The 12,958-nt window shown below is 37.0% G+C and overlaps 1 protein-coding gene across 1 annotated transcript in view; it reads left to right on the top strand.

The window, feature by feature from the left end:
• Positions 1-12,958, top strand: part of USH2A (usherin) — a 935,662-nt gene that overhangs the window by 527,320 nt on the left and 395,384 nt on the right. Inside the window, exons 36-37 of the mRNA XM_005690572.2 lie at positions 5,581-5,732; positions 10,831-10,993. Of these exons, the coding sequence (XP_005690629.2) occupies positions 5,581-5,732; positions 10,831-10,993 (315 nt within the window). The remainder of the gene's footprint in view (positions 1-5,580; positions 5,733-10,830; positions 10,994-12,958) is intronic.

Below are 12,958 nucleotides of genomic sequence, written 5' to 3'. Positions count from 1 at the left end.
AAATTTAACTTTGTGTCCTTAACTCAATATTTCATAATGAATGGTCTTAGAAGCAGACAAAATGTCTTGTTTTAGGCTCTTTTGATGGAGGATATATCGGAATTCCAGCTCTAAAACACAATAGTATCCCACTTTGGTCCTACCTTGAGATCTGATGGTAACTGGTAAGACCTAGACCAAAAGGCAGAAAACCCAGAGAGGTCAGCACCACTGTTTTGTCCTCACAACATGTTGATCCCAACTTTCTGGGACAGGGAACTCATCTTGCTAGTTAGTACTCAGCAAAGGCCTCCTTGATCACTGACTGCATGTGGTATGATCAGATGTGTGTTTTGCAAACTGCCCTTCTGTGTTATGAAGAATGAATTCTATGGAAGCATGAATAATGCATCAAAACAGGAGACGTAAGAGACATGGGTTCCATCCCTGGGTTGAGACGATCCCCTGGAGTGGGAAATGGCAACCCACTCCAGTATTCTTGCCCAGAGAATCAACATGGACAGAGGAGCCTGTGGATACAGTACATGGGGTCACAGAGAGTTGGACATGACTGACGTGACTTCACACACACACACACACACACACACTATTCTATTATGAGATGGTGGCAGAGTGGACTAGATAGCCATGGATATGGAGATGGGAAAGGATAAATTTGGAATGTAAGATTTCCAGGACTGAGGATGGAGTTGGTGTGGTGGATGAAGGAGAGCGTCCAAAATGATTTAAAAGGCAGACTGCATTGTTTTCAGTGTACAATGTTTTTATAATTGATCTTTTTGTCTTTTCTACAAATACTGTCTAATAAAGGTTACTTATAGAATGCTGGGAAATTATGTGTGTGTGTGAGAGAGAGAGAGATAGAGAAAGAGAGAGAGAGAGAGAGAAAGAGAGAGCTCACGTCCATTGAGTCTGCACTTCAGTCTAATTTATCCTGAAAGTCAGGTGCATACAGGATAGTAAAAATGTGAGCAGTTAACTGTCACAAACTTCACTTAATTTCATTCTCAGCTCGTTTGCATTGTGCTCATCTGACTCTGAACCCTTGTCTCAGTGACTGTCTATTATTTCTTTACCCATAGTTCCAAATGTCATGGTTATCTAGTTTCTGAGCAGATCTTGCTAGCAGTTGACTTGCTAGAGTCAGGTAGACAAAACAAAGAAGTTACATTTGAGAGGCTGTCACTGAGGGAGAATGGAGAACTCAAAATGGAGACACAGGCATGAATGAAATGTAGCCAGTAAGTGATGTTAACAGGAAAAGCTGGCCAAGTGTCCTCCACCTACTCAGTCCTGGAGGGTATCACTGAATTAGGGAATATAGTCTCTGATGTCCATAATGCACAGTTTGAATCCTCACAAAATGATTCTCTTATATTCATTATTGCCTCTGTGAAAAGACAGGAAAGTGTGTAGTGCTTGCTGGAAAGAATTCCTTCAAAAATGGTTAAGATTTTAAAGTTTGCACTTCATGGATGAGATTTAGTTATAATGAAAATTAACTCCTATAAAATATCTCATTTCCCAATATGTCAGACAAATGAGATATTATGCACATAATCCCAGCAGAAAAGAAATTCTCTGTTCCCCAATTATGTAAGAAAAGGGAAATATTGATTTGGGTACTTTCTATTTCAGTGTTGAAAAGCAGATCAAGTAGATAGCATTCCAGGGGTCTTAAAATTTCTTTAAGAGCTTCTGCAACATGTGATTTGCATGTAAGTGCAATAGCATAAGTGATTTGTGCACTGGGTGCCCATTGCATAGAATGATTGCATATCAGAGTGCCCAGCGCATAATAATTTCTTGTCTTTTTATTATTGGGCTTCCCAAGTGGTGCTAGTAGTAAAGAACCCATCTATCAATGCAGGAAACATAAGAGACACAGGTTCACTCCCTGGGTCAGGAAGATTGCCTGGAGGAGGGCATGGAAACCCATTGCAGTATTCCTGCCTGGAAAATCCACGGACAGAGGAGCCTGGTAGGCTGCAGTCTGTAGGGTCGCACAGAGTCAGCCACGCCTGAAGCAACTTAGCATACACAGAGACATTATTATTGGCGTGATTTTTCTCTGTCTGTCTTCTTTTAAATCTTCCATGTACTAGTTGGTTTTTCGCTATGTATCTCTCATGTCTTACTTTTAATTCACTTGTTCTTTTGTGTGTCAAGTATTAAATGACATTAGATGTCATGTTCGAGTAAGGAGAACAGATGCTGGTGGTCGCACTATTTTGCGGAGCCAGAGTGGCACATGAAATTTTCTCAAAAACAAGCTGGATGTTTTCTTTCTTCCTGCTTCTACCCTCCTAGCAGTGCCTCCTCTTGGTGAAACTTTCTAGAAAGTCAATCAGCAAGAGAGCTAAAAATGGAGTGTGTTGGCTCTTGGGCTCAGTGTGCAGACCAGGCGCTAGAAGTGTGGACGTGTCAGGTGTCATCAGATGACTTAGGTGAATTACCAGTTAAGCTGTTCAGTCTCCATGCCTACTCTTCTACCTTCCACTACTGATGATAATCACTGCATGCTTCTACCCCAAATGGTGCTACTAAGTGTTGAACAAATGAATATGCTCTTACCTTCTGTCCCTATAGTCAGGTCTGGGTAGTATTAACTCCCCTTTCAGTTTAGATACATCCCACCTGGATATTCTAGATACTTAAAACCTAAACTGTAAACCAACTTTCTTTATATAAATCAACAGAGAAGAGGAGGAGGGAAAATTAGTTATTATATATAAATCTCTATATAATAAGCAAGAAATAAAAAATAACCTCTTCAATGCTTGTTTCTATAACTAGTTAAGGCCATGGTTGATATTTACAATTTCTTCCATTTGCTTTCAGCCCCTCGCCTATCTGCTTGGGATTTTTGACTCAGAGAGGCAACCAAATGTTTATTATTAAAAGCTCTATGTCCTTAGTGGTTGTGGCTTAAATTGCTTTAGACTTCCAATAGTCACATGATCGGATCTGTCAGACAAAGGGGTGCCCTTGAGAAAGTCCAGGATGTCAGCATGTGGAAGGAAGCTAATTCCTCCTCCCTCATAGTAACTTTTTCTTTGCGTGTTGTTACGGTTGCACAAAGATCCCAAGTTGCCAGATAATATTTTTGTTTCTAATTTACTGGTACCTTGGTGCCCCATGATATAAGCATTCCTTTTTGTGAGTAGAGAAAGCACAAATAGTTTGAAGAGCATATTGACTATAATATTGGAAGGAAACGTGCTGACTAAAAAGTTAACAGAAATAATTCACGTAAAGCATACAACCTTTTGTCTGACTCAACGTAAGTGTTCAGTACATTTTAAATAAAAAAGTGTTTTATAAGTTCAAAAATACTTACATGGCATTAAAAAAAATGATTTAAGAAATGATCTTAAGAAAGATTCTCACATTTTCTCACTATACAAAAACCAGCATCAAATACTGGTCCCTAGTTCAAAGCAATTACAGCATCCTACAGGGATTCCGGATCCACAGGGTGACTTCAGCTTGGGCTGTAATGTGCATTTCCAAAGGCCATTTCTGCAGTTTCCCAGGTTATGGGTTAATGAGATATAAGATAGGTCACTTCCATAGTATTAATTCACTTCCCCTTTCTTTTGTTATAAACTGATTTCTTAATCAAAAGCAACATTGTAAGGGATATTGTGACAACAGGCACAGCATTTCATAAGTTCACAGATGATGGTGCTGCCAGACATTGTGAAGTTTCTAGAAATGAGCAACTCCCACCCAGGAGAGTTGGATGCTTATGATGTTTTCTGGTGTTATGATTGCCTGAGTGATGCTGTCCCTGATACAATGATGAATGAGGGCTTGATCTACTTTTAAGACATTCAGAAGACCAGATCTGTTGTTCATAAGACTGAGAGTCAGTTCTCCAGGAAGACAGCTCTCAAGGACTCTCTTGATGACATTTGATTTTTCTAGTCTTCTATTGCAAAACTCATTTCTTCTCAAAATGCTGTTTTGAGCTGTCCTATAATATCAACCTTCTAGCGAGGTTTTTTTTTTTTTAATATTTCAGGTATCTAGGTGTCCTTTTCTCCCTATAGTGTTAAATTTTCATTCTGTTTGGATGCTGGTATTATTGCTATGCTGCATATAAATTCATTTATTCATTTACTCAATATTTTCTAAGTGCCTACTTCCCAGATGGTGCTAGTGGTAAAGAACCTGCCTTGCAATGCAGGAGATGCTGGAGACACAGATTTGATCCCTGGGTAGGGAAGATCTCCTGGAGCAGGGCACAGGAACCCACTCCAGTATTTTTGCCCAGGAAATCCCATGGACAGAGGAGCTTGGCGGGCTGCAGTCCGTGGAGTTGCAAAGAGTCAGACACGAGTGAAGCAGCTTAGCATAAACCATGTTTTAGGCACAGTGCTAAGCTCTAAAAACATACAGGTGAGGAAGTCAAGATTACCTTGGGGAGCCTATGGCCCATTGGAGATGTCAGGCAATTACATAAGGAATAATAATACTAATAATGTGAGAAGTGGCTAAGCACTACGATGGAGATGTGCTGTCTGCTAGTGGAGAAGAACCTAACATCTGTCTTCAAGGAAGACTGATAGAGGAATGGTTAAGATAATTCTTCAAGGGCACGCTCAGGAGGCCACTGTGAAATTAATTTACCTTTGAAAGACATTCTAATTTAGTATGTAAGCAAAGTTCTGTTTCTTAACATATGATGTTTAATGAGTGGGGATATTTCCAGTAAGCAGAGATCCCTAACCTCCTTTTAAAGAAGGTGCACCATCCCACCCGATGCACATTGGAATGGAAGAAATCAAATGATTATATTCATTAGCCCTGCAGTCTCTCAAATCTCTGTTAGTTGATTTCATGAAAGTACACATAACTTCTAAAACAAATTTGAGTTGATCATTAAATATCGCAAATCTACCCTGTACGTGAGTGTCTCGTGAATGGATCTGTGAAAGTTGCAGGGGCTTTACATTTAGGTGATTCAGTGTTGTAATTGAGAGCATGGGCTCTGGAGCCAGATTCAAATCCTGATTCTCATATTTGCCAGCTCTGTGACCTTGAGCAAGTTACCTAAGTTATCTGTACCTGACTTGGCTCATCTATGAAATAGTGATGATAATACTGCACTTATTATAGTAGTACTGTGAAGAGAGAATTAAAAAAGAGGATGCACTTGGAACAGTGCCTGGTACATCCTGAGTCACACATAATGCTTTACCAAACAGGGTCATTGGACTTCTAAAGCACATCTATCAGGATATCATTTTAGAAAACAATGCAAATTGTAAATGTACTTACTTTATTCATTTCTGATATGGAACACCAATGACAGCAGTTAACATGATGCAATAGAAAGCTTCCTATACTGGGACTCAGTTTTTATTTGTACCTCTATACTAATTAGCTTAACAATTTGAGATTCAAGAGTTTAAAGCCTGTTTTATCCTTTGGAAGTAGATAGAGTTTAGGCTAAGGGAGAGACTGTGATTCCATGCAATTAGAAATTGCATCAAGAAGTGCATGTTTATTTTAAGAACTTCTTTGCTGTTGTCTAACAATCATACTAAAGGACAATTATTATTGCCTTCCCAGGTGTTATCACAAGTTATGGGCTGTATCTCGATGGTATATTAATTCACAACTCCTCAGAACTCAGTTGTCATGCTTCTGGATTCGCTCCTTGGAGCTTGCATTCCTTCAGGGTCCAAGCCTGCACGGCCAGAGGTTGCGCTCTGGGCCCACTGGTGAGTGTGGCAATTTACATCCCGGGTATGCACTAAATGTCAGATGACAATGAATAGGCGACTCTCCACAGCTAGCCTTTCAAGTAGGAGGGGAGATGTTCTTTTTATAAAATTTCATTTAAGAGTTAGTAGGATTTTATATTCAACATAAATTTTAAGATTGCACATAGGTCTAGTGAAGGACAAAATCTACATTTTATTGAAATTTCAAAAGGTAGGTTGACCAGGCAGGCTTGCCTAATATAGTGACATATTTAAAGAGGATGCTTTTCTTCCTAGTAATAAGTAAGTGTCTGATTAAAAAGTGAAAATAATTGAAAGGCCCTAACTGTCACAGTATGGCAACACTGCTCCCCAACAAGTATGTTAATCAATTAAAAGATTGAGTTTGCCTCATCTATTAGAATAATACATTTTAATTTCATTACTGTGATATATTCATAAGAACAGTATTTAAAATGTCATTAATGTCAGCTTTTGATATCCACATTTCAGAAATCTTTATCTATCTATATTTCAATAGTAGTTAAAAGATTGATAAAATTGTGCTTTTTATTATTGGTATAATTTCCAAAACCCAATTAATTGTATGTAATTCTCATAGACCAGCTTGACATTCTTCAGTCTCAAAACATCACATTTTACTCTTGTGCATATTTCTTGATCAATTAGACTTAGCTTCTTTTAAGGGAAATATTCATTTTTAATATTTTTTGGCTATATTTGCTAATGGCCTATCATTTTAATATACTCTGTCTCCACTGAAGAGTGTATTGTATAAATATTACCCTTGAAAAACAGCTCTACCATTTAAATTTTTGCTTCCTTAGTTTTGAGCACACCTCCCATTTTGCTTCAGAGATTGGTGGCTTTCCAAGCTGCTAACATCATCTATCAGTGGAGCTGAGCTATAGTCTTTATTGCCATTAAGTATTTCATAGCCTAGACCCTTCTGATGGTTACTTACTCTTAAAAGCAGGAATGGCAATAGGCCAGCCTTTCTTCTCCATTCAAAAAAAGAAAAAGAAACAAAAGAACATTTCCCATGAGCTTAAAAGTGAGGCTTTTTCAAAAAAATAAACTACAAGTTGCGGTCCCAGCTAGTAAATTGGGTCCCAGTCTGTCTCCTGGTGTTCTGGTCACTGTAAACAAGGGGGACACGGTTATCAGTCTGTCTTGTGCAGATAGTAGGTGATGTTGACCTGAAGGAATCAAAGGCATAAAACCCCGATAGAAAGGGGGAAACGGAATTGGATTGTAAAACCCTGCTCTCCGAAGCCTCACGCATTGTAGACTCAGTCTCAGCTTAAAGCACAGAGTTATTTTCTCCCCTTGGTCCTCTTCTTTATCCTGTGCTCAGTATGCAAACACTTTTCCCAAGTCAATGATCCATCTCTAGTCACTGAGATGGAATAGCAATGTCTTTATTTATAACAAGTCAACTCGGTGCTGCCAAGAAGTTAAAACCCATGATGTTCAATTGATTTCTAATTTTTTTTTACCAATTATAATATATATTATGCCCATAAGAGATCCCATATTTGAGTACTTTAGATAGCCCTGGATATCTATCACAATCATAAAAGATATTACTGAGTCAATTCTTGTCAATGGTTTTTTTCAATGTGTTATGATTTAAGAAATCTAGGAATCAATCGTAAAAGCCAGACTTTCCTATCATTAAATTATATATATATACACACACACACATATTCCGTTCAGGTCAGTTGCTCAGTTGTGTCCAACTCTTTGTGGCCCCATGGACTGTAGCACACCAGGCTTCCCTGTCCATCACCAACTCCCAGAGCTTGCTCAAACTCATGTCCATCAAGTCAGTGATGCCATCCAACCATCTCATCCTCTGTCATCCTCTTCTCCTCCTGCCTTCAATCTTATGCAGCATCAGGGTCTTTTCCAGTGAATCAGTTCTTCGCATCAGGTAGCCAAGTCTTTATATGCAAACACACATATATATATAGATACATATACACAAATAATATGGCTAAATTTTGTTGAATATCATATATATCATGTTTGTGCTCAATTATGTCCAACTCTTTGCAAGCCCATGGACTGTAGCCCGCTGGGTTTCTCTGTCCATAGAGTTTTCCAGGTAAGTGTACTGGAGGGGGTTTGCAAATTCCTATAATCATTAATTATACATATATACATATGTTATCATATATACATATTGTATACTTATCACTTAAAGGTATTCTTTATCTAAAGGCCAATGTTGTAACAAATGTTTCATTGAAACAAAAAAGTTATGATTTTTATTTTTAAATCTTTTATTGGCAGAAATCAAACATTAAGTTTTCTGAAGAGTCAAATGTTTGTTCACCTAACAACATTTCTTAGTAATAACTCTTGGTTTTTAGAAACAGAGGACTGTTTTACATCTTTTACATATTTAATATCATTGTTTTTCATGCACATAGGGAGATACCATTCAGTGTTTCCTATGACAAATATGCTTAATAGTGTTAAATGTAGTCTGGTTCACCCTCAAAATTTTCAAGGTTGCTCATTGTAATAAACAAAATACAGTTTAAAAATATGATGAATTTGATAAAATAGAATATTTTAAAAATAAAATTCATAAATTACATATCATTACCGTCTTAATGTAGTATTACATGCTCAGTCACTTCAGCCGTGTTCAACTCTTTGTGACCCTATAGCCCATCAGGCTCCTCCATCCATGGGATTTCCCAGGCAGGAATCCTGGAGTGGGTTGCCATGAAAATATACATGGTGATCTTCCCAATGCAGTGATGGAACCCATGTCTTCTGTGTCTTCTGCGTTGCAGGTGGATTCTTTACCACTGAGCCAGCTCTATATATTTTGTGCCTAAACAAGTTTATTCCCTGCTATTTGTTATTTAGAAGAAATTATTCTGTACCATCTGGGGAAAAAAAAATATTTCTGTGTAGTTTGTTCAGTTCTTGTTCATTTATACAATGTACTTGGCTTTTAAAGAAATTCCAGTGAATGACTTTGATTAAAATTTTAAGATGCTAATATGCATTGTCAAATTAAATCCAGTAACTGAGGTTTCATAAATATGTAAAATAACAAAAAATTAACAGAAAATACAACAGGGAAGAACTTTTTAAATGCTTTTCTTTTTTTCAGTTATATCACTGAATTGCAATTAGAAAGAAACTCAGAACATTTTGTGTTTCTATAATAAAATACAATGAATTTATCCATAGGAAGATCACTTTGCTGTTTTTTTTTTCTCTTGTCCACTGTTGGGTAACACTGGTAGAGTCTAAGATGGGGAATTTCATGGCTGTATTTGCCTTGGAACACTCATTGGATTCAGTTCTCCAAGGACCTTCTTAAGGATGAAGTGTGAAACTATAGGTCACAGCTGTGTAATATGGTTATAAAGCTGCCTTAGTTTCTTGGTGATGGCACATTACACAGGTAAACACACCCAACACACATGTGATACATATACAGATTTCTGAAACATTGTAAGAGTTTTATTAAGGATAAAATTTTTGTTACAATGTTTTCCTTGCACAGTTCTCAATTTTTTTTTTTTTTCTGTGTCAGGGGAAGTTTTCAGGTGAAAACCAACTTAACCTTCAGAATGCCCTTTCTTAACATTTTTTAAGGCAAGGTTGATAAACAAAGTGTAAATTAAAAAAAAAGTCAGAGCAGGAGAGTCCCACTGCCAAATTTAATATAGAGGGAAGTACTGAAATATTTATCCATATACATAAGGAGATTTTAAAACTATATTTTTATTTTGAATTAACTAGATATTTGAGAATAATAACGTAATTATCTGGATTTGTACTTAATTCTTCAACTGTTTGAGTTTTATCTGGAACACTTTAAAATCACTTTCTATGCAGTAATTTGAACTATATACATAGACATTATGAAACCAATTGCTTTGTTATGAAATATTAAAATGATGAGTTGATATTTTTCCAGTCAAGTTTCTTTATCATTGTTCATACATAGCTATTAGACTGAAAAAATGAGTAGGAGTTATAGATCTAAAGAACCCCATAGCCTTTCTCAGATGAAAATAAAACATGTCATGACCTCATACTTATTAAAAATTAACACTCTGTCTTTTCCACATTTATTTTCATAATTGGGAAAGTATATTCACCCTAACAAATGAAGGCTACATAATTGAGAATATTTGCCTGCCTAAGGATTTCATGTTTGATCACCTTCTTGTGAGGCATGAGCCTGTATTTTAAGAATAAGGTCAAAAGTATCAACATTTTCAATATGTCTGAAAAGGCCAGATGTTCATGAGGGATGCTTATGAGCTCATGGTGATTCATTAACAAATTTAAGCCAATTATTAAATGATGGTAAAATACCCTAAACCCCTTTCTAGTTTCTTTCCCATTTCATCTTCCTCTGTTCTCTTAGTTAGTTTTCTTATTTTGCTATTAAAATCTTTCTGGCCCCTGTGCAGTAAAGGATTATGTTTGAATCCTTCTCTTCAAATAATTCACTTTTTGTTCTTCTCATGTACATTCATTACCATTATATTAATGAAATTTCAGCTTCTGTGATTATACTTTAGGGATAGATTCACTCAGGTACATTTATCTCTTGATGTCTGGCATGGTGCCATTTGCACACACCTGGTAGTAACACAGCTCAGAGAAGTGAGGGTGTGTGTGTGTCTGTGAAGATGCTTGGTGTGGCCTTTGACAAAGCCCAGCAGTCTATTACTCCAGTCAGGAGCTTATGAAAACAGACCTTATGCATTTCTTCTCTTTTGCAATCACAAAAAAAATTGTTTTTAAGCCACCCTAGAAATAGTCTGTGGATATGCACAGCCATAGGCATGATCACAGTGTGAGCTGATCCACATATTCTGGAAATCACAAACTGCCTTGGTCAGGAGCTCAAATTCTAAGCTTTAACAGCAGGAGGAAGAAAACATGAGGTATGCTTTGATCCTGCTGACAAAATGAGGTATTCATACAAGATGCGACTGTCAAAACAGTTTACTTCACAGCCAAAAGAGATTCTTTGAAGAAATATGCTCAAAGTGAAGCATGCACTTATTTTATTTGCAAACAAAAATAAATCTTTTTATACTCACAGGTGGAAAATCGAACTCTGGAAGCTCCTCCTGAAGGAACAGTAAATGTATTTGTCAAAACAGAAGGATCCCTAAAAGCCCACGTGAGGTGGGAACCGCCTTTTCACCCTAATGGACGCTTGATATACTCAGTCCTTTTTACTGGCACATTCTATGCTGACCAAGGTAACCTGTTTGTCATCTTTAAACTTCCATAGCATTCGAAAATGATTTATTTTCTTTTGAAATTTTTTCTTTTGGCCACAGATTTAAATTTCTTTATTTTTCCTACAATCCACCTATATTGACAAGCTGGTTTGGCCTCGCTCATTTTGTGGTTCTCATAGCAGCAAACAAAAGCTAAATCTGATCATTTATAGGAAGAGTAAGCTCTCAAGACCACACCTGATCTATTCAACTCTGGGGAAGTGGGAATCAGTGTTCTGTGTTTAAATGAACACTTCAAGTGGTTCTGATGGTCACTCAACTTTAAGAAAGACTGGCCTAGGGTAGATTCTATATTCTTTCCCCCTTGCTTAATAAATGGTGAAATTATAAAACATTGTTTCTGCAAGAATTGGGTTTTCATTTTGCTGTCTATTTTCAGTAAACTCTTTTTGTGTGATCATTTTATCATTTCTGAACTAAGTTAGGGATGCTGTTGTGTGTTCCAGTAAATGAACTGGATGTGGGTTAGACTGCATAGGGTTCTTTGACAGGATTATCAAAAACAATCCAGTTCAATAAGTTAGGTTAGGGCTGGTTAGGTATGATAGTTATTTGAAGCAATTCCCATCATAGAGCAAAAAGCAGGCTTATAATTTACTGAAAACGTATTTGTTTTATTTTTTTAAGTGTTTACTTTCATCATTTCCAGAAGTAGCCTATTTTTAAAGATGTTTTTCAACATTTCATTTTCCGTTAGTAGCAAATAGGCAATAACATCAATATGCTCACATATACTATTAATGATAAAATTGTATTCCTCATGTTTTAAAACTTTAAGATGTTTCTTTTAAATTTTTTATGTTATATAGGGATATAGTTGATTAACAATGTTTTGTTATTTTCAGGTGTACAGCAAAGTGACTCAGTTGTACACATATACATATCTATTCTTTTTCATATTCTTTTCCCATTTAGGTTATTGCAGAGTATTGAGTAGAGTTCCCTGTGCTATACAGTAGGTCCTTGTCGGTTATCCATTTAAAATATAGCAGTGTGTATATATTCATCCCAAATTCTTCATTTATCCTCCCCACCTCTCTGATTCTAGATCATCTATAGGAATTAATCACATCCTCAAAGTGGGAAACAGGTGAGGAGAGAGGAAAACAGCCTTTTCTGAAATAGAGAAAGGCATTCTTATTTGTGTACTGTGTTGACTAGTAAATGTACAGTGAGTTCAATGCGTTTCAGTGTCTGAGTTGATCCCCTCAAAGATTGGTGTGTCCCTCTTTTATGCAATCAGGGCTTTGATGTATTCTGCTGTGAAGCACTTGTAAGATTATGAGGTGAAGGAGTGATGATCGATTTGAAAAAAAGAAGCAACATTTAGGCCGGACCCCTGACAGCCCAGCTATTTCCACCAAGGCAGCTGGGTGAATAATGCAAGAGCCATATTCCCCCTTGTGTTTAATCTTGCATTGTTTTTGCAGAGAAAATTTCTGCTTGCCTTCTAAGTCATGTCATCTTTGGTTGTCATCCCGTCTCTCAAACCATCAAAACGGTATTAAATGTTGCAAAGCTGCGCAGCAAGAGAACTTTCAAAAGTCAGAACCCATTTGCAGAGCAGCCCTTGTAGAAAATGTATTCTGTTCTCGGCAGAATTTTCCTTCAGTTCTTTCCACTGAGAAGTTTACTGATTTCTCCCAGTGGAATCTACTGGAATTTATCGGTTCATGGTTGGCAGTCACAGATTAAGGTAAATGTCGATCCGTAATGACCCTCTACATGTTAGTATTGCAGTAAAGCTGGGCTTTTATGTCAAAGATATCGGAGAGGGAGCTATTACACATGACAGGGGTGATCAAGGGACTCCAGACCAAGGCAAGCATTATTAAATATTGACTAGTTCTGTGATTTATGTAGAGCTGGAGGAAAAAAGTGACTTTTTAACCATTATATATTCTTCAGCAACGAAAACCAGCC

The sequence above is a fragment of the Capra hircus genome, chromosome 16, assembly GCF_001704415.2.
Source record: "Capra hircus breed San Clemente chromosome 16, ASM170441v1, whole genome shotgun sequence".
In the NCBI taxonomy this organism is placed as follows: Eukaryota; Metazoa; Chordata; class Mammalia; order Artiodactyla; family Bovidae; genus Capra; species Capra hircus.
The sequence above is the reverse complement of the archived record's forward strand: the minus strand, read 5'-3'. Positions and strand labels throughout refer to the sequence as shown.